The sequence below is a fragment of the Plenodomus lingam genome (assembly GCF_022343315.1).
Source record: "Plenodomus lingam strain CAN1 chromosome Unknown contig_19, whole genome shotgun sequence".
In the NCBI taxonomy this organism is placed as follows: Eukaryota; Fungi; Ascomycota; class Dothideomycetes; order Pleosporales; family Leptosphaeriaceae; genus Plenodomus; species Plenodomus lingam.
Window position 1 is genome coordinate 684,983 of NW_027093936.1, and position 20,661 is coordinate 705,643.

General features: G+C 41.1%; 5 protein-coding genes across 5 annotated transcripts; 3 read left to right on the forward strand and 2 right to left on the reverse strand.

The window, feature by feature from the left end:
* Positions 1 to 11,516: 11,516 nt before the first annotated feature.
* Positions 11,517 to 12,725, reverse strand: IAQ61_004223 (uncharacterized protein). Its single transcript, XM_066096257.1, has 2 exons — positions 12,300 to 12,725; positions 11,517 to 12,186 (listed from the first exon to the last, which is right to left on the reverse strand). The coding sequence occupies exons 1-2, from the start codon at positions 12,378 to 12,380 to the stop codon at positions 11,923 to 11,925; spliced, it is 345 nt and encodes a 114-aa protein (XP_065953575.1). The 5' UTR covers positions 12,381 to 12,725; the 3' UTR covers positions 11,517 to 11,922.
* Positions 12,726 to 13,448: 723 nt separating this feature from the next.
* IAQ61_004224 (uncharacterized protein) lies at positions 13,449 to 15,985 on the forward strand. The gene is made up of 4 exons (XM_066096258.1): positions 13,449 to 13,751; positions 13,812 to 13,990; positions 14,050 to 14,525; positions 14,576 to 15,985. Exons 1-4 carry the CDS (start codon positions 13,703 to 13,705, stop codon positions 15,699 to 15,701), a joined length of 1,830 nt encoding a protein of 609 aa, XP_065953576.1. The 5' UTR covers positions 13,449 to 13,702; the 3' UTR covers positions 15,702 to 15,985.
* A 496-nt stretch (positions 15,986 to 16,481) lies between these two features.
* Positions 16,482 to 17,925, reverse strand: IAQ61_004225 (uncharacterized protein; the record flags this gene model as incomplete). The annotated part of the gene is made up of 3 exons (XM_066096259.1): positions 16,482 to 17,291; positions 17,349 to 17,492; positions 17,558 to 17,925. Coding segments are annotated over 3 exons (906 nt in total), but the record flags the coding sequence as incomplete, so codon positions are not given.
* Positions 17,926 to 18,361: 436 nt separating this feature from the next.
* Positions 18,362 to 19,004, forward strand: IAQ61_004226 (uncharacterized protein; the record flags this gene model as incomplete). Its single annotated transcript, XM_066096260.1, has 2 exons — positions 18,362 to 18,643; positions 18,693 to 19,004. Coding segments are annotated over 2 exons (594 nt in total), but the record flags the coding sequence as incomplete, so codon positions are not given.
* Positions 19,005 to 19,567: 563 nt separating this feature from the next.
* IAQ61_004227 (uncharacterized protein) lies at positions 19,568 to 20,155 on the forward strand (the record flags this gene model as incomplete). The annotated part of the gene is made up of 2 exons (XM_003838831.2): positions 19,568 to 19,803; positions 19,853 to 20,155. Exons 1-2 carry the CDS (start codon positions 19,579 to 19,581, stop codon positions 20,153 to 20,155), a joined length of 528 nt encoding a protein of 175 aa, XP_003838879.2. The 5' UTR covers positions 19,568 to 19,578.
* Between the last annotated feature and the right edge of the window lie 506 nt (positions 20,156 to 20,661).

Consider the following 20,661-nt stretch of genomic DNA (forward strand, 5'->3'; position numbering starts at 1 on the left):
GCGTGCTTATAGCTATTATTATAGTAGCTACCTATAGCGCGCCTTTTATAATAACTATTATATTAGTAGTAGCTTATAGCGCGCCTATAGTAATTATTACGCTAGGTAGTGTTATAGGGGTAAATACCCTCTTTTTTACTATTATAGTAGTAGCTTATAACGCGCCTATAGTAATTATTACACTAGTTAAAGATAGTGTAGTAGGCTTTGTTTATCCCCTCCTTAGCTTTTGCACTAGCAAACTAATATCTATAGCTAGTCCTTCTAAGGTCCCTATCTACATCTATTTATTAATGTCTACCTTTATTAGCTATATAGAGTATAGGTAGAACATAGTTTCTAGTATACTATATACTAGTAGATAGTATAATATATTTATTATAGTAACCTATAGGGTGTTAGGGTTATCTATTCCTATATTATAGACCTTAACTAGGCAAGTAGATTAGAAACACCCCGCCCTTGCAATATCCTAGTAAGGGTCTTTTACCTCTATCTACTTTGCCTTATAGTAAGGAGGCGCGTAGTAGACTTGCTTTATTAGGTTTAGTGTTATTACTAGCTTATTTTTTAAGTTTATCTAGATACCTATATTATAGACGTTCTATATAAGCTAGTTGCTTTAGGCCCTAGCCTTAGTTATCTCTATATCTAAGGCTAGTAGGATAGGTAGGAGGATACACTAATATTATTTCCTAGGTGCCTATACTATTATATTACCTCTTATTATTAATACGTTTATTCTAATACTAAGACGTGCACTATTAAAGATCTTAAGTAGGAGAAAGTTTATATTATAAAATAGCCCCTCTTTGTTAACTAAGTAGTTAGTATTAAGGTGTATAATTAATATTCTAGGTAGTAGGTAGTAATCTAGGTCCTATAGACTAGTAGATTTATTATAATCTAGGTATAAGCTCTATATTCTACTAAAACTAGGCCTTCTACCTATAGCGTGTTTTATTTTATAGTACCTAGCTACTATACCCTACGTAGCTTTATTAAGGGAAAGAGCGTGCTCTATTATAATAATATTATATATTTTATAGGCTACTCTAGCAAGTAGGGTTACGTAGCTTTAGTAGATATTATTAAGGGTAGCGCCTAGTATATAGTGTAGGTTAGCCTTATATCTATAGTATAATATACCCTTAGCTCCTATTTACGTAATAACGCCCCTTAGCCTACGTGTTGTATTTTTGTTTATTTTTTTAGCTGCGCTATTAGCTATCTTATCTATATGCTAGCCCTAAGGCTCCTAGGTATCCTATAACTATAATAGTAACAAAAAAATAGATAGGCGCGTGTCTAATAATAGTAAACTAGATATTAGTATTTAAGCGTAATTTCTACTATCTACTAGAAGTAGGTGTGCTTTAGGTGCTATATAGGTAATATCTTTAGGCTTACCTATATACCTATTAGGGGTAAGGGCGTCGCGTAAATATAATAGTAGCAAGAAAATTTAGTACACTCTTAATAGGAGCAGGCTAGAGGCTAGTAGGGATATACCCTCTATAGGCAGTGCTAGGGCTATATGTGTTTAAGGCGGGTTATAAGTATTACTTTTACTCTAATCCTCCTAGCAATTGCGTAGTACTATTAAGAAATATATTAGCTAATCTATTAGCGTCTATATATTACTTAATACGCTAGAGGTAGCCTCCTAGATCTATTCTTCTAGTATTTTAGTAATTTTTATAGGTTCCTTAAGCCTATTCCTAGTAGTTAATATAGCCTTAACTAACTTGTTTCTTAGTTCTCCTAGGAATTGCTAGACTTCCTTATCCTAATACTTTCCTATTAGGCAACTATAATAGACTCTACTGTCTTTGCTAATTAGTTAGGTCTAAGGCGCTATCCTTAGTAGGAGGAAAATAGTAGCAGCTATAAATACTTTAACTCCCTAAGTAGCTAGGCGCACTACTTCTACTACCGCGTTATAGGAGTGTTGCAGCGCTAGGGGTAGGCTTATAGTAGCCCTTACTAAGCTAGTTAGCTACTACTTTAGATCTGCTATCTAGGATTTATTATCTATCTGCGCAGTTTATAGATACGCTGCTTACTATTCTAGGCGCGTAATAGTATTATCTTGCGTAGTATATAGCTCTTTAAATATCTTAATCTAATTTAATTAGTAGCTTGTAGTAGCTTTAATCTCCTTATATACCTTATCTAGCTAGGCTAATTTATCCCTTATAGCTAGGTACTACTTATATAGCTTAATATACTTTTTATTACGCATGTCTCCTACTACACTCTTTACTTAATCTTTAGATCTAGGCTTCCTAAAGGGGCTCTACGTTAGGACTAGCTTGCGCTCCTTAGTAGCTATAGCATTACTAGCGTTACCTACGCTATTAGTCTATAGCTTAGTAGGCCTGCCTATTATAGGGCAAAATTTGTTAGCTATACTAAAGATAGAGATATAGAGTGTAGTCTATCCTAGAGAAATAAATTAAGGTATAGGGTAAATATAGTATTATATCTAATATAAATAGTGTAAAAATAAGCTATAGTAGGAGTAATATAGATAAAAGCGTAAAGGTAAGAGAGAAAATTAGTATAAGTAAAGGTATAGGGGTTAGTAGGATATATATTATATCCTCCTAAATTATTAGTTACGTTACTATATAATCTATCGCGCGTTATATTATACTAGTACTATTGCCTAGGATATAGTAAATAGTTTAGATAGGTAGCTCCCTATTATAGAAAATAAGTAGGTATACGTGTAGGCTAGCTAGAGCGTCTGTGTTTACTTAGGTTAGTAGGCTTAGGTAGGACGTAGTATTCTAGCCTAGGTGCGTTAGGCTCCTACTGTATCTGCAAAATTAGTTACTTAGTCTACAGCGTAGTAGTATTAGCCTCCTCTACTAGCTTACTATATAGGCTACTTAGCGCGTTTAACTAGCGTTATTACGTTGCTTCCTAGGATTATTTTAGCCTTTAAAGTTTTATCCTAATTTCTACTTCCTCTAGTATTTCTAGGTATAAGTTATTATACTCCTATATAAGCTCCCTAGCTCCTAATAGATTAGACTTATTATACTAAATATTATGCATATTACCTTATCCCTTCTATTAGACTAGGTATTTATAGTGTCCTAAGTGCTTATTAATTTGCCTAGATAATAGCCGCTTAATCTTATATAAAGGGTTCTCCTTATCTACTACTTTAACTAGTCCCTAGCGCGTTTTAAAAACGCGCCTAAATAGGTCTACACCCTTTAGTAAGGGTTCTAATTAGGATACTAATACTATATTATATATACGTATATGCTCTAGTAGCTCTAGCTTATACACGTTCTTGCCTACCTTTCTAATAACGCAGATTAGGGATAAACGTTAGACGTTAAGTTTCTAGTTAAGATAACCCTAGACTTAGTAACTATAGTAGAGTTATAGCATAACCTAGTCCCCTTTCCTTAGATCTAGCAGTTTATATTTTTAGTTATAATAGAACTTTATATTAACTACTACAAAGGCTAATACCTTAGTAGCTATATCCTAGTATTACTAGCGCAAGGCTTAGAAGTCTATTTTAGGCAAGTCTGCTAGCGCAGATAAAGTGTCCTAGGGGTTAAAACCTATTAGTTGCTAGTTTAGCAATACTCCTATAGCTACGCTTACTACTATATTTAGCGAAAATTATATATATAGAAGCGCTATCTCCTAATCTTTATCTAGGTTTATAGTATAGTAGTATTATAGCGTAATCTCTACTATCTAGTTTATACGCTTAGATTGCCTATCTATCTATAGATGCTAGGCTATTAATATAAGGAATTTAATTCTAGTTACCTAGAATATTACGCGCTATAGTTTATTTAGGAAGCGTTTATCTTAATTAGAGATTAGTGCCTTAGGTAAACCCTATTTATATAAGATAAGCGCTTTAATAAGAGTAGCGCCCTATTCTACTACTAACTAGTCTATTATACTAGCTATAAGGAGCACTTGCTTAGTGCGTTTATATATTACTATTATTAATATATCCTGCCTATTACTACTAGTAGGGAGTCTAGTAATAAGGTCTATTATAATTGTGTAGAAAGGGTATTCTAGTGCCTATATAGGCTCTAATGCGCCGTATAGCTAGTGTTGCTCTATCTAGTTTTCTAAGCATAAGGGGTAGTACTTAATATATTTCTTTAGGTTTTGCGCTAGCTAGTAGATAAACATGCTAGATTAAATTCTCTTATAGGTCTAGTAATATCCTTAATATAGGTGCTAGTTATGCGCTATTTTAAAAACCTCCTTCTATAGAGTATCTAGAATATAAAGCTTTTCTATATTATTAATTTAATCTATAAAGTATAAGAGGTAGTTATAAAGGATAAAGTTTATACTATAGAGCTGTCTAGTAGTCTATATGCTAGCTTCCTATAGCTCTAGCTCTATATTAGTAGGCTAGGATAGCATAGCAATAATCCTCTACTAGTATAGCTTCTAGCTATACGCCGCCTATAGCCTAGACTTAAAGTTATTGTTTATTGCTATAAGTATAGCGTGGAACACGTAGGTATAATTACCTACGTCTAGGCTAGTCTACTTTAAGGGTTATAGCTACACTAGAGGCACCTATGCGCGTTTATCTAGTAGTTACTATAGTTTAATATCTACTAAAGCTACTAGGTTACCCTTTAGATAGTTGCTATATTATATTTCTACCTTCTAGCAATTTATAGGCTTATTATACACAAATTTGTAGTGCTCTAGCTTTGCTAAAAAACTACCTATAGAGAAAGAGTACTAGTGTGCAAGATTATCTAAAACGCTAGTACTTAAATCTTTAGTAGTTATAATTCCCTAGAGTTAGCTTAGGTAGTTAGGCACAAAATGTGTTTAGCCTAGTCTATATAATACCTCTAGATTTACAAACTACTATAAGTACTGCGCGTAGTAGATAAGCCTTATATTTATCTTTTTAGTTAATATTAAGTTAAGTATTCTCTAGCGTAAAATAGTAGTAATAGCACTATAGTCTATAAAAATATATATCTTATAGGAGGCCGTAATTATATAGCACAGTTTCTATACTACCTAAACTATAGTAGATATCTCTAACTCTATAGGGAAATAGTTTCTCTTAGCTACTAATAACTATTTAGATATAAAGAGGATAGGTTATATAGATCTATTAGGAAAATCTTTAACGCGCTTTAGCTATACTATTAGGCTATTTTCTATACCTTTAAAACCTAGTAGTAGTTAAACTAGTTCTAAAATAGGGTCTAGATCGCTAATTACGTGGTAGATAAAAATCCTAAAACCCTATTCTTTTAATACGTCCGCCTTAATAAATAATAGCCTTATAGGGTTATAGTAATATAGTTTTATATTCTAATATAGTATCTACTATATTATATTAAACGCTGTAAGCAGCGTGTTATCTAGCGCAATATCTATTTTTAAGCTAAAAAGCTTCTACCTACGCTTGTTACCTAGGGCATATTATAGTAGGGTAGTTTTAAGGTCTTACAACAGCGCTAAAAGCTACGCAAAATATAGAATCTTATTGCGTAAGTATCCTACTACGCTAATATAGGTTTCTAGGCGCAACGCAGTTAAAGGGAACTGCGTGTTCTAAATTACTACTATGCGCTTATCTATAGTAGCTATGCTAAAAGCGTCTACCTTCTAGCTAAGTAGTGTAGTAGAGGGGTATCCTAAGAAACACTTCTTTAGGTTAAGTAAGAAATAAAGCTTATCTAGCCTTATAAAGAGCTATAGCAGATAGTCCTTATATACTATAAGGTCTAGTAAAAATATTATAAAGTTATCTACATATACTTAAATAAAAGGTATATCCCTTATAATATTCTCTATTTATCTCTAGATATATTATATACTATTAATATATCCTATAATAGTAACGTGTAGATATTCCTATCTATAATAGCTATTAATAGTAAGCTTATATCTCTCCTCCTCTATAATAAGCTATTAATAGAAAAATAAGACTCTATTAATAACGCTAATATACAAGGAACCCTTTATATCCTAGATAATATTAGCTTGTTAGCGCAGCAGGTAGGAATCCTTAAGGCACGCTATATTTAAACTGCGCAGGTCTATAACTAGCTAACCCTTGCGTGTAATATTACTATCCTTATCTATAACATTCTTCTAGGCTATAAACACTAGGTAGCTAAAGTAGGTACCCTTTATAGCCTAAGATATTTTATTATCTTTATATAGTTTATTAAATATAGCATTAACTATCTCCTTTTCCTTAGGCGTTAGATTAAATAGGCGTATATTTAGCTTTATATTTTCCTATCTAGGAATAAGTAGTATCCTTATATAATATTCCTTAGGGATAGCTATAGTAGTACTATAGTTAGAGAAAAGCTTAGGAAATCTAAGGTAAATATTAGCTAGATTCTAGATAGTTATAGAGTCTGTGTTGCTGTGTATCCTTACGCCGTTTGCGAGCGTGGTTTCTTTATCCTCCTCTAGCTTAGAGGGAAAAGCTATAGTAGCAGCGTAGTTAGTATAAATTTAGAGGTATACGTTATAGTTAAGCGCTAAGTATTTCCCTATAAGTGCTTGCTATTATATAGTAATATCCTTATAGGTATTATTTCTAACTAAGATGCACAGCGTAGTATTATCTATTAACGCGCGATAAGGCGTTGCTATTATTACTTACTTCTCTGCTAGTTAAAACTCTAAATTATAGCTAGTTAGGAGGGGCGCTCTAGTAAATATAGGGACAAAAGCTACTAAGTAGGCTAGGACTATTATACAATAACGCGCTAAAACTTTTTACGTTAGTAGGTGCTATACTAGCTTAGGTAATATCTAGATAGGGATCCTAGCTACTATATAGTATAGGAAAGTTAAAATTCTTTTACCTATATTAATATCCACGTCCTTAGGTCCTAGCACGTCTATTCTAAGCAGCAAGCTAGCGTCTAGATCCTAGACTATATAGAGCTTAATTTTAATAACTACTTAAAGTAGGGTGCTAGTAGCGCTAACCCTATCTAGTGTTAAAGGGACCTACGCAAAAGCGTAGTAGAATAAAATTGCATTACTAATACCTTTAATATATATAGGATCCTTTAAGCACTAAACCTCTATATTAGGGATTAATTTTTTTAAAAAATATTTATCTACTAGTGTAATACAGGCTCTAGTGTCTAGGGTAATAATAACCTAAGGACTACTTAGGCTAAAACGTGCGTTTATTTTAAGATACTACTATTGCTATTATTATAATACTATAGTATATACTACTAATAATAGACTTTAGTTAATAAAAGTTAGGTTAATATTATCTATTACCCCTACTAATCTTGTTAGTACTATATTTGTGCTACTATTATATAGGGGTGTTGCGCGAATATTAGTGTAGGGCTTACTTATTAGGTGCCTAACGCCTAGAAGTTTTCCTAGTTATTAAATATAGCACTATATTTATACTCTATAGCGCAAATAAAATACTTAGTATCTTATAGGTGTTCCTATAGCTTGTTATTTAAAGCGAATTTCGCGCTATAGGTGCTATAGGTTCTTAGGCTAATAATTAGTTCCTCTAGCTGCGTACTAGCGCTAAATAGCAAGAAGGATAGTTTTTAACCCGCAAAACCTATAAATACGTCTAGGTTTACCCTATCCTTATTAAAGTGTAGAAGTTAGATTCCTATAACGCCTTTATTACTATTAAACTATCCTACCTCTATACCTAATTAGGTTATAGCTATATTATATATATTGTTATTTAGTAAGTGTCTATTATAGGTGTTATTATCTATACCTATAGATCCTAGCTAAAATAGATTATTATTTATATCCCCTTTATTAACTTTGTTAACTAAAAAACTATATCCTTACGCTAGGCAACCTTACCTGCTACCCTAGTTTAGCGCTAGGTAATATTATAGCAGGAAATTACGTTACAATTACAAACTAGACGCGTCTAGGCCTCTTTTAGCGCTCTAGTCTGTTAGCGTAGATGCACGTATAGGTAGCGCGCTTCTACTTATTAGAGCCTATTAAGAATACTGCGCGGGATTATTAATTTAATAGAATAGGTTATTAGAATTATAGGTGTATTATTGCTACTATAGCTATAGTCCTAACGTCCTACCTTAGTTAGGAGGACTAGCTAAAGGCTAGTTTCTAAATAGATAATATATCTAGCTAGTAGCGTTCGCAATATAATTACCTAGGGGGTACCTACCTAAATATCTAGCATAAGATTAGTTAGCTTTCTACTATTCCTTAAAAACCTTCGCGCAGGATTTAAGCACTAAAATAAACCTTTAGTAGGTTATACTATTATTATCTATAGGGTCCTAGACCACAAGCCTAAAATAAGGGTTAAGCTTCTAGTAAATTATATTAATCTATATAGGTTTGTCCCTTATTATATCCCTATATCTAAATTCCTATAGGTTACAAGCTATGTTTATAGCAAACGTAGTAACTAACTTGTTATCTATTAGATTAGCAAGTGTAAATATTATTCTTGTAAGCTTAGCTCCTACCTTAGACTTGGGCCTTTAGAATTTCGTGGTTAATAGCTTAGTCTAGTTTTCTAATCTGCGCCTAACCATAGCGTATTATTTAGCGCTATAAGGAAGCTAATTAGTAAACTATATAAGGGCGTTACTATAGAGGCACTTAGATAAATATAAGTATATAATATAGTCTAGTAATATTATAGTAGTGCCCTAAATTATATTAAGGAAAGGGTAAAGGTGCTTATAGGTTATATATCCCTAATATATATTTATACTATTTAAGTTAGCTATCTTAATACCTAGGTTAAAATACCTAGTATCCTCTACGTAGAATCTTAGATTGCCGCCTCCTATAAGCTTAGCGCGTTCTAGCTTAGCGCTAATCTCCTTAGTAGTTACTATAGTTAAAAAATACCCGTCTCTATAATCTATTAAAGGCCTAAGGGCTATAGGTTAGTAGTAGGCTAGGTTGCTAGCTATTCCCTATAGTAAAACTATAGCCTAGTTATTTATTACCTAGCGTGCTAGTATATGTATTCTTGTAATATTATGTAGGGGCGCTAGACCTAGTATTTGTAAGGATTACTACTATTAGGATATACTAGGCATAGTAGCCTTAGCTAGTGCTTATAGCGCTATTTAGGGTAGGTAATAAGGTCTACTAGGTAGTAGTTATATCTACGCTATACTATAGTAGTAGATGTTACTACCTTTGTATAGCTCTACTGCGTCCGCGTTAGCTTACGCTAGAGCTTAGGGTACTAGGGTAGGCGCTATTTAAGTAAATATTCCTAGTAGCGTTAGAACTACTATCTAGGTCTACTAGGTGCCTAGAAAATAAAGTAGTAGCTATATTAGCAGGGGTAATTACTATACTATAGGTGCCTGCGCTAGGGCAATATACTACTAACTCTAGACTACTCCTATTAGAGTATTAAGTTATATTGCAATCTAATATATGCTAGTCTAGTAGGTATTATCCTTAGCTTATAGTTACGTAGCTATTTAATAAAAATTTGCCCTAACTACCTTATTACTTATTTACGTAGAAAATTACTAGGTATCTAGGGCTTAGTTTTAAGTAGTAATCTAAGCCTATAAAGTATTAAATTTTATATTAAGTGTGTCTAGGATATCTTTAATTAGCTCCTTAGTAGCTAGTTTAGTTATATTAGGTATCCTCTAGGGCTAGGGTAGATTAGTACACCCTTTACCTTTACCTTCTACTATAGGATTGCTGCGCACTATTATAGTAATATTAGCCTATAATAGTGCTAGTAGCGTAGATATAGCTATAGGGAGGGGGTTTATTTAGGGGAAATTAGGGGTAGGTCTAGCTATAGTAAGGGGGTTTACCTTAGTAGTTACAATTATTAAATATAGCTACTAGGTAGAATAATCTACTATAGCTGCGTTAAATAGGTTACTGCGTGATTTATAATGCCCTAATAAAAAATATTTAGGGCTAGTGTCCTCTAGTACGCTTCCTATACCCTAGTAGGCTTTATTCTTAGTACTAGTTATATCTTATATAGGGTTAGCCTCCCTAGATAATGCGTACTATAGTTTGTTTAGTAGTAGGCCTGTATATAAATCTAATTAGCTATAATGTTGTTTATTAGTAGTATATTAGGGAGTAGGCCCTAGCTTAGTAGGCTTAGGTTAGGCTATAGCTTAATATAGTAGTCCTATTAGTTCTACTAATAGCAAAACCTAGTCTACCTCTATAGAACTTTAAGTAGTAGCGCTATATAACACGTCTATTTATTATAATATAGTAGTTTCTAGTAGCGTGTCTAAATTAGGAATATAGGTAGCTAGTTTTATTAACTTTAGCTATTTAGCTAGGTAGGTAATTAATCTAGGTTTATACTTTACAACGCCTCTTAAGGATAAGTTTACACGCTTGCCCCTTCTCTTATATACTTATAACTTAGCACCTATAGAGGTTAATATAGATACGCTATAGGAGGAAATTTCTATAGTAGTATCCCTATTACTTATATCCTATTATATAGCGCGCTTTAGATCCCTAGTCTTAGGGGGAATAAATCTAGCGTGTCTTCCCTAGAGTTATCTAGCTATCTACTCCTAAAAAAGCTAATACTTAGTAAGTAGGGTAGTAGCGTTATAAAAAGTGCTAGTAACGCGTTTTAAGATCTTCTTTGCTAAGGACTTATTAATATTAAAATTCTATTAAAATAGATATCCTAGTTTAGCACTATATTTGTTACTAGGTTATCTAAGGCGCGCTAAGTCTTATAGGGTTAGTAGGTTATATAACTAGACTACTATATAGATAATATTAGTAGTTTCCTAAGGGATAGCCTATTAATACGCAACGTTATAGCTTAGAAATAAGGTAAGCTAATAGGCTAATATAAACGCGTTAGTATCTAGGTCTAGTAGGGTATACTATTTATTAACTACAAAAACTAAAGGTTAATACTAAGTAGCCTCTACTATACTAGTGTCTGCAGGCAGGTTATGCAACCTAGCTATAGATACAGAGGGGCTTAGCGTAAGCAATAGTAGTTAGTAAAATAACTAGTGTCTAGCTTTCTATAGTATCTTTAAATTAATCTATAGTAGGTAGTAGTTTTAAGAGATAAGGTAGTAAGAGAAAGTTATATATTTAAATACTAAAAAAATTTCTTTTTAGTAGTAAACTACGCTATTTTATAGAGACTGCGCTGTTCCTAGCTATGCTATAGGTGCTATTGCTAACTCCTTTATTTAGGTAGCAAGAGCTAGCACTCTTCTATACCTAAATAGCTACTTTAGGTAAGTATTATAAGCTTATAAAAATAATTATATTATTTATATAGAAATAAAATAGGACTAGGCTTATTATAACTTCTATATTTTTATAGCGTAGTATAAGTCTATTAAGGCTCTATTTATTTTTTAGAGCTTAGGTAGCTAATTAATAGTAGCGCTATTCTTAGTAGGCGACTAATTATTTATTAAAAGCTTTAGCTACTACTTAATATAGATAAGGTTAGATAGGGCACTAGGTATATATAGATAGTAGTGCATTAATTGTGTATTATCTACCCCTGCTATCTATCCTTATAATAGGTATATATAGGGGGCTGCGCCAGCCCTAGCGGCTGGCGCCACTTAGGGCAGCGCCGACCCTCCGCCGGGTTGGCGCGACTCGCGACTCGCGAAAGTGCAACCGCATCAACATTGGACTTGATGTGAGCTGTGAATCCGGCATCCATGGTCCCGCTGCATTCTAAAATGCTCTCCTTGGGTATTGGAAGTATGTTTCTTTTACTATAGAAAAGCACCGTCCAATCCCTTCATGAGTCTGCTAAAATAATTGCGGTTCTATCCCACACTGCCGTCGATATTTGCAGGACCGTCTTGACCCCCGTCGATATTGGCTGTCATGATGGAACCGTAGGCACAAGTGTATTCAATCCAGCATCTGTTCCCCTCACGCCCTGACTAGACCATAGAATAGTGTCCACGTTAGTACGAACCCACTGAGACCTCCAAAAACATCACCAAGCCACATGTCGCCGAGTGGCTTGTAGAAGTATGTGCTAGGCTTGCCATGTGCCTTCAGTGAAAAGAGCAATGCTGAGACGAAGAGCGATCCCAGAAGGTAGAATATGAAGCCGGTATATGATTCGAGGCCCAGCGTTCCGGCTGCGACGCCGAATAATGAGGCTGTGAGATTGCGAATATTCGAGACGACCTTGAAGATACATCAGCGGTTTTCTAGCAAGCACCATTCAGTCTGCCAGATAAAGAACGCGGGTGCCAAGCGGAAGCTGGACAGGGAATGGCGTGACTATTCAACAAGCGTACCTGTGTGTTGTGCTGGACGCTGGTACCGATGATGGGATGGATGGCAAGCTCCCGCTCCTCCTGGAGAGCTGATGCCGCCATTGTGACAGGGTCGAACGAGGTTTCCTTGCACAGAGATGTGTCTAAGTAGGGCTTGATCGTCTGCAGAAGGGGTCGATATGTAATGGTATGATTAACCGGTATTGATGTAGTGTGCGCTTGAAGGTAGCGAGATTAGAGAGGGTGAGGCAATTGGTGATGGCACGGGCGACGAGGTCATGTCGGGATTCGGAAAGCAGTTCACGATGCCGACCCTGGATCTCGGCAACGTAGCGTCCTGGCCCGTGCATTCCTGGCCATGCTTGCTGTGAAGACTGTTGATTGATTGCAATACAGAGCTGAGGCAAGCATTTCCTTATCGCACAGGCAAAGACTATTGCAAATGCCATAGCAAAGAGCGAATGCTTGTGGCAGAAAACCCCACAAGGAACCACCGTTACGAGCCTGCTGCCAATGCTGGCACTGGTACGGCTTACTTAAGCGAATCATTCTATCTTTAAACGTCCCGTCAGGACTGAGTGGGGAAGCATTGTTCGCAGGAGTCATGTTGATCAAGGCGGTAATGAATATCAGTAGGTATACTGCACGTATATTGTGGCCAGAAGAGGACACGGCGTGGCAGACGGCGCCAGGCGCCATTTGTTTGGGTGTATTTGCAGTGGCTAGACCAAGTACCTACGTTAGGCGACTTGAAGAAGGCGCATATAGTAGTGCTACATTATGGCCAAGGCTGCGGGGGGGGGGGGGGGAGGGAGTTACCGTACATTTCAGGAGTTGCACCTCACCGACTCAAATTGACTCGCTTCAAACGGAACGAAGGTGGCGATGTTTCACCCCTCTATCCAGCAACGGACCAGTTCACGTTAAGGGTGACAAAGTCCACGCTGTTGATGTTTGGAGTACCGGTAGGCATAACAAAAGCATGGGACTGATACAAGCAAGCCAGACCAATGGCTGCAGCTGTTTCTATCGTGTGCCTGAGCGTAACGCGCGCCTAGGGCAAGGTAGAGGGGAGGATTTGCAGGGATGCGCTTGAGGGGAGACGCACAGAGCGAATGACATAAGCGTCGGATGGGGTGAATGTCCGCCCTGGCCAGGCCAATCACAAGAGGACCGTCTCCGTACTGCGCCTGCTCAATCTCGCATGCTTCTTCAAACCACCACCGTGTGCTCTCCTTTGCCAGATTCCATGTGATCTCGACAAGTCCGCGACTGACGCTACCTGGACGCCGTGTGCTTCTCCCGGCCATCGCCCCTCGTCACCTGTACCAGCGATCGACTCACCCAATCAAGCCATTGCGAGCTGTCCACGCGCAACTTCCACCGAGCCACACTACGGCGCAACATGAGGTAGCAAGCACGGCATGGAGAACGTGATACCCGACGACTCGCCGCTGGCCGAGTTCCTTGAAGGTACGCAGCTGGCTGCCGTGGTTTGCGAGGAGCCCACCACTTGAACTAACACGATGCTAGGCAAAGGCCGCGGAGGCTCTCGTCCATCGTCACCAACGCTCTCCCACTCCTCCGACTCCCCCAGCTTCGCCCCTCGAGGCCCCTCCACCCTGCAAACGCGGATTAGAGACAAGTTGCCACAGCCACTGCGGATCCACGAGCGCCATGGCTCTATTGCGCGCATTCATACGGCATGTTCGGTGGGTCCGCCGAGTCCGGTATCGCCTGGTTACATTTGCTGACTGAATGGAATGCGTAGAAGGCAGTAAACTCGCGGCTTGGGCGCGCAGATAACGAGCGCTTCCTCGAACATTTTCGCTATCTTGTAGTCGCCTCGCAGCTCTTGGGCGAGCAGGGCAGCTTGCGCACCTCATCTATTCCCAGCTTCGCAGCCCACGGACATGCGGGCCCGCAAGAGTTCAAGGCCGCAACCATAAGCCCTGCTGGCGCAGCTCTCACAGGATCGACCGCCTTCATTCTGGTATGGCTGGTGCATTGGTCGCGCCGCCAGGCCCGATTCAGCAAGGGAAGAGCCACGCTGGTGGTGATGGCATTCGCGGTTGTTGCGACCGCCGTCTACACCTACATGCGGCGCCAGTGGCTGCAGTATTTACGCCAGGAAGCGGTGGAAGGCGCATCTGCTCTGGTCACAAATCTACAGGCATTTGAGGCCTCAACTTCGTCGGCGCTTGCGCTGATACAAGAGGTGGAGCTGGTATCACGGGGCTACCGACTGTATGTCCGCTTCCCCGCGTGTGCCACCTTCCCACTGACATGACACATAGTAGTTGCCCCTTACCTCCCATCTCAAGGATGGAAGAGAGAGGGCAATCCAGGCGCTGCCAGCGGCTGCGACGTAATCTCCAAGCAGCTTTCGCCGAGGTCATACCCATTCTCGCTGAGCAATGTGGTATTCTGAAACAACTCATACAAGAGGACGATCTGGAAAAGTATCTCGATGTCTACGAAATCAGCAACCCTGATTTGCAAGAAGCGGCGCAGGGTTATTCTGCATCTGAATTTGACGACGCCGAAACCCTCAAAGCGCTGCGAACCCTGCAATACCGCCTGTCTACCCTGCGAAGAGTCTATCTCTGCTCACTCTTAGCTCTTGAAGCAGACGGTGGGAAGCCGGATTTCTCTCGATGGTCAAGTGTTGTAGAGTCGATGCTGAGCCTAGCTCGACCGGTCGGTCAGTGGAGCGAGAAATTCAACCGTGTACTGAGTGAGGAAGAGCAGTTCATACTACCTTCACCCAACAAAATAGCACCAACACCAGGCCGAGAGAAGATTCGCAACTCAGTCCGCAAACTATCAGGACTATCACAGGGCATTCGGGGGCTGCAAGCTAAAATGCAAGTGCTGAGAGAAGAAACAAATCGCAGTTTGGAAGACACAGAAGATGTCACAGAGCTTGGTCATCACCTCATGGCACAATACGACTCCATCGGCGCTGATCTAAAGAGCCTGATGCAAGCTTGGGAGGTTGGTAAGAACGCTCTTGCACTTAACATTGATAGACAAGAACGGCGCATCTCCTTGGCCTCATCAAGTGGTTTGCGCTCCCCTGTCCCAAGCTTGGGCGGCTTAACGGCCGTTGATGAAGGCAGTCCATCCGATGCGCTCCGTGCGCTGAATGGGGGTCTGTTAAGTCCCCAGCAGAGCGCTCCGTCTAGCGACCAGGGAAGTACATCGGACGATGAAATCTTCGAAGCCATCGCCATTCCTAAAACGCGAGCCACCATGTCGCGAGAAGAAAGAATGCAAAAAATACAGGATGACCGGGTACGGCAAGCATCATTACGCGAACAGCGCGAATCAAATACCAACATGTTAAGAGAGCTCGAATCAGTCATCAACCTACGGCCGCACAGAGCTACAGGGCATGGTGCGCGAGTCACGAGCCTATGATCGTCTTTCTCTTTTTGTCGTTCACTATCGTCAAACTTATTGCCATCTGTTAAGGTCTCCTATCTTGTCCTTTGATCCTACCTTAATCTCCTTTTGTCATCTGGCGTCTATTCTGGGCATTTGGGTTATACCACCACTGCGCGATCGTTTCATTTCCTTAATGTCATCAGAAGCCCATTTAGGCTTAAAAATTCCAACGTATATACATCGCATAAACCATGAGACAGGCACATGTCATAGGTACATAAATTTCCGCTATCGAAATAAACAGATATTGACAAGAACTCTGATCTCCAACGCCATGTCAACTTCACACCTTGACCTAGTTGATCTGACTTCATTGGCTCCCTTTACACATTTGCCGTGGCCATCGCAGCTCAACATGATCTTCTAAAGAGTACGGACCTATGCTGGGTGTCCCATAACTGGTAGCCCTTGATAGCTGACATGGTCGATAAATGTCTACATGTTCACTCAGTGAAGGCTCACATCAAGCCCCCTAAACCATTCCACTCTTATATATAGGTCTTCAAGTGTAGCTTGGTAGTCCTATACTATGGCTACGATGTCACCAACTCCCCCTAGCTTGCTTGTTAAAACAGTCATGCCCAAGGTCTTCTGTTTCGGCTGTCCAAAGTCGCTTCCAAGTGACGATGCGCAGACAGAAACGTTCAAAGCGTCGGAGTCATGTCCAAGGTGCACTGGATATTATGTTGCGATCGCTGCTGCTAGTGAAGTGATCGGCCCGCTTTGTCATATCGGAAAGGTGCTACCTATGTACCGTGGATCAGGGAAGGACTAGTCAACGTCGAACGGCCAGCCAGGAGCCCCTAGTTCGTTGGGCGCGAACTCACTACATCATATCCATCTCTTGCAAACCATGTAATTCTCAAGCTCCATCACGAATTGACTTGTTGTCCTTTTGTCCTTCAGCTGCGACCACGAGATCGTACGAATATAGAAATCGTGTCGGATATAACTAGACGCGTCGGTGACAAGCACGAATTCCTCCGTTAGCTTCAGGTACCTACCCAAACAGCCTTGGCTGCTCCTCGAACCTCTAGGAAACGAACACGTCCTACCCGGCAACATACACATAAGCCGACATGTCTTCAGGAATTCACAATGGTGGTTGGAAAGCGAGCATAGATCACGCTGCTCTTGATACGCGGGCGCTTCAAAACCATCATCTCGATCTACCACCGACTACCGGTATCTCCCAGAACATACCGGTACCCGACCTCACCACAAATTTCCTCGCCTTTAGGTCCCTCAAGAGGAGCACCGTGTCGTCTACGCATATGCACCTTGAGGCCATCGGATCGCGAATACACTCGTGTGCAACCTTGCATCTGGCAGTGGTACCTCGTCTTTGCTCTACCAGAGCCTTTACAAACTCGAGACTTCTGGTGGCGGGTTAGATTGCCATAGGCATGCGTGCCTGTCAAGCTTGTCCCACAACCATGTGGACACAGCACTTTGTGAACATCCTTTCCTGGTGTTGGACCAGAAAACTGTTCCTCGATCGGCTCTGAAGAGAAGGCACACGTGTCTGGGGACACATACTCATTCGGATGCGCTACTGTGTAACTACATGCAGCGTTAGCTCCACAAAGCGACCATTCAAAGAAATGTAAGCGCACTCACCCCTCATGTTCAGGTGGCGATATGGACTGGCTTAGTTGCATCAAAGGTTCATTATACATTTGCTGTTCATGCAGACTGCCAATGGCTGAGGACGGCGAACTGACTCGACTTAGTAATGGGCGAGCGTTCCCAACCAGGATTGCACTTACTGCATTTCTCTTTTATCATTTCCGTACAATGAATGCCACCCAGAAGATTAGGCCTCCAACCAGGATCCCGTGGCTAGAAGGCCGGGAGTCATAGCGTTGCCATTACCATGAAAGGAATATCCCGTCGCGGCGGGTGTCGGTGGCGCCACATAGTGACTCCAACTTTCCGAAGTTGAATGAGGCCCATCGTGTGGCTGACAGAAAAGCGTGCTTGATCCAGAAAATTCCGACAGCCCGCTTGGATTTCGACCTGGAACTTGACAATGTGGAGCCGGGATCCATGGATATGCCGTTTCATCGTCCCATACACCCTCGCGCTGCGTACGAAATCGTATATGATTATTGTCCAAATAGTGGCCAATATTGGTACAAGCGCCGTTCTCCATGGCGTAATGAGTCGGCGGCTCCAAGACCGGATATCGGGATATCTGTAGATATTATTCTGCAATTAAAAGCCTAGTCAGGCTCCACAATGGCACCAAAATATTCTTGTTGGTCGGATCAACGTGCTATAAGGACGCTGGTACCTCGTTCATCTGTTGGAGATCTGGATTGATACTTCCGCTAATGTTAGTATCAAGAGCGGTCTTGAACTCAATAACTATCCGCGGGGCAGAAATAAAAGAGCCATGTATCGGACCTTGGATTATTTCAGCTTCTCAGACCATTGATGCTCTGCTGTGGAAATGCGCCTGCCATGCGAGGGAACCTAGCGAATTGAACCTCATCCAAGAGAGCCTAAAGGACGACAAGAGCCTGAGCGCTGGCACGACACTCACAGGCATTCTTGACCGTATGCTTCCTCACAAATACGCAGACGCTCTGCCCTGCAACATCAATGTCGCTGCATGACCGAAATACAGAACACCCACAAATGTATTGGATCTTCCATCGCGTTCGCCAATCCACCGATGGTCATCGATATCTGACAGTAACACGACGCTTGCAAACGTTATTGGCTGGTATGAAGGTCCGTTGCACAGTCAAGTAGAGACCGTGGGGCAGGCGGGACAGCTGCGAGGCGACGGAATGGGATGCTTGACTGCCAGTGGAATAACGGGCGACGATGTTTCGACCGATGTGCGGAAAATGCATATTGTCATGAGGGGCGATGCGCCACTGGGACCAATTGACGACGGGTATATTGTCAGGTCGCTGCTCTGCATGATGCCGTCGCTAGATAACAGCTGCAGAGGCTGATGAGGCTTTACACTCCTCGAGCAGCTGCCCTGGTCTACTGTTTCTAACAGACGAAACGCGCTGCCCCATGAAAGGGCCCATTATGCCTTGGCAATCTAAGGCTGCACCGCGCACTGAGCCTAGCCCATCAGGCTGGTGGGCTGCAACAGCTACTCGGAAGGCTTGTGTCTTACCTCATAGCTCTCACGGTTCGCGTGTGCCTGAATCTATTCCCTTGTCCGCGGTGGTCGTCCCTGGCCCCAGAGCAGATCTGGAGCTGGCAATGTTGAAAGGCTGTTCTTGTGGGCCGGTATTCGATGACTACTGAACATATCATGTGGTTTTGTTGAGAACAACAAAAAATGATCGTGTTACCTTTACTGCTGGTCTCTCGTCTGACATTGCGAAGGATCGACGTCAATACAGCACGGTACCGGCTCCCGTCATTGCCACCGCAGCCGTTACCGAAGCTTCGCGTTTCGGGCCGCATCCCTTACCTATGCAGCATACATAGTACATCATACAAGGAAAAACCGGGTAAAGCTCCAGGAATTTAATAGGCGGGTTTTCAAAGACGTCGAAAGATTGTATACTTGGTGTGTCGTCCCCACCGATAGGAGCGGACAGTTTGCCGTCTCTATCATACCCGAAAGCAGGATTTCATGTAGTGCCGCCCTACCGGTTCGACTCGCATTTACAGGTGCCGAATTGCGAAACGGCTCGCCTGTGGTTGTATTGGCGTGACTACACAGCCTTGTGAAGTCAGGGGCGATGTACACGAAGGAGCTGTATTTTGCAGTTGTGTGTCGAAAGGTCACGCGTCAGTCCTGGGCACGTGTAAACATTCCTCGACTCATTGTTCCTGACGCAAAGACCATGAAATCTCCCAAGCATTGGTTCTCATGATGAGACGACGTGTCCTGCTAATGTTGAAGCTGATCGTGAGAAAGGACCTTGCTGCGAGCATGATTCAGACTGCAGAGGTGACGAACGAGAGTGCAGAGATCCTGATCGCAAAGGACAACAGCTTCGAGTCTGGTCCTGCAAGTTTGGCTACGTCAACGCTACTCTCGTCCTGGCGAAGTCGAATGTCTACGCATTACCATGGTCTCCCCACGGAACCTCGCGTGTGTAACGTGAAGAGTATACAGAAGAGCGGTCAAATCAATCATGCAGGTCTTCTTTTGTTTTACTGAGGTCCCAAAGCAGTGCCCCCATGCGTGGACGCGGAGTTTATGCGGTCGATATCTGCCAACCGTAGCACAAGTAGGCAAATTCCCTAGGCAAGTGTCGGAAGCAACACATAACACATACCCTGGGCCGCATCAAAAACGATGCTCCAGCGACGAACACGCGAGAGAGGTTTGTGTCTACGTATTCATGCACGGCATCGTAGCAAAATCCCTACGCTTCATACTCCCAGGACGTGACCTGGAAGCCGGAGGACGAAAGTATTCTGCATACGAGAATGTGCACTAGATCTAGTCGGTCCTCCTAGATCCCGATCGTCCTCGAGGCTCGCAGACTACAGGTCCTGACGCATCTGACAGAATGCCGATGATGCATGACATGTTTTGCTTGCGTGCATAATCGCAAAATCAATATCACTGGCTGCGGAACCGATGCTTTACCGTGGCGTCTGTACTGGTTGGTCATGGAAATCGCTGCTGACCGTTGAGCGTAGGAACGCCGTAGTTCCTGGTTCTTCTCACCCCCACGTCTACTACATTAGCGGTAACCAGCAAAATTCCTAGAAATGCTTGTTTGCTATAAGCAATGCTTCGTATTTTCCTCATGCCAGATTATGCGTCATTACAGTTCTTTCTTGGGCTTCTGAAGAGATGATGGCTGGCCATTGTATCTGTAATCCGTCTGACAACCTAGCTCACATGTGCATCATATCACACTTCATCACATCGCATACACTAGGTACCCCTATCTAAACAGCGAGCGCGTTCACTTAACAAACCACAGTAACTCGCTAC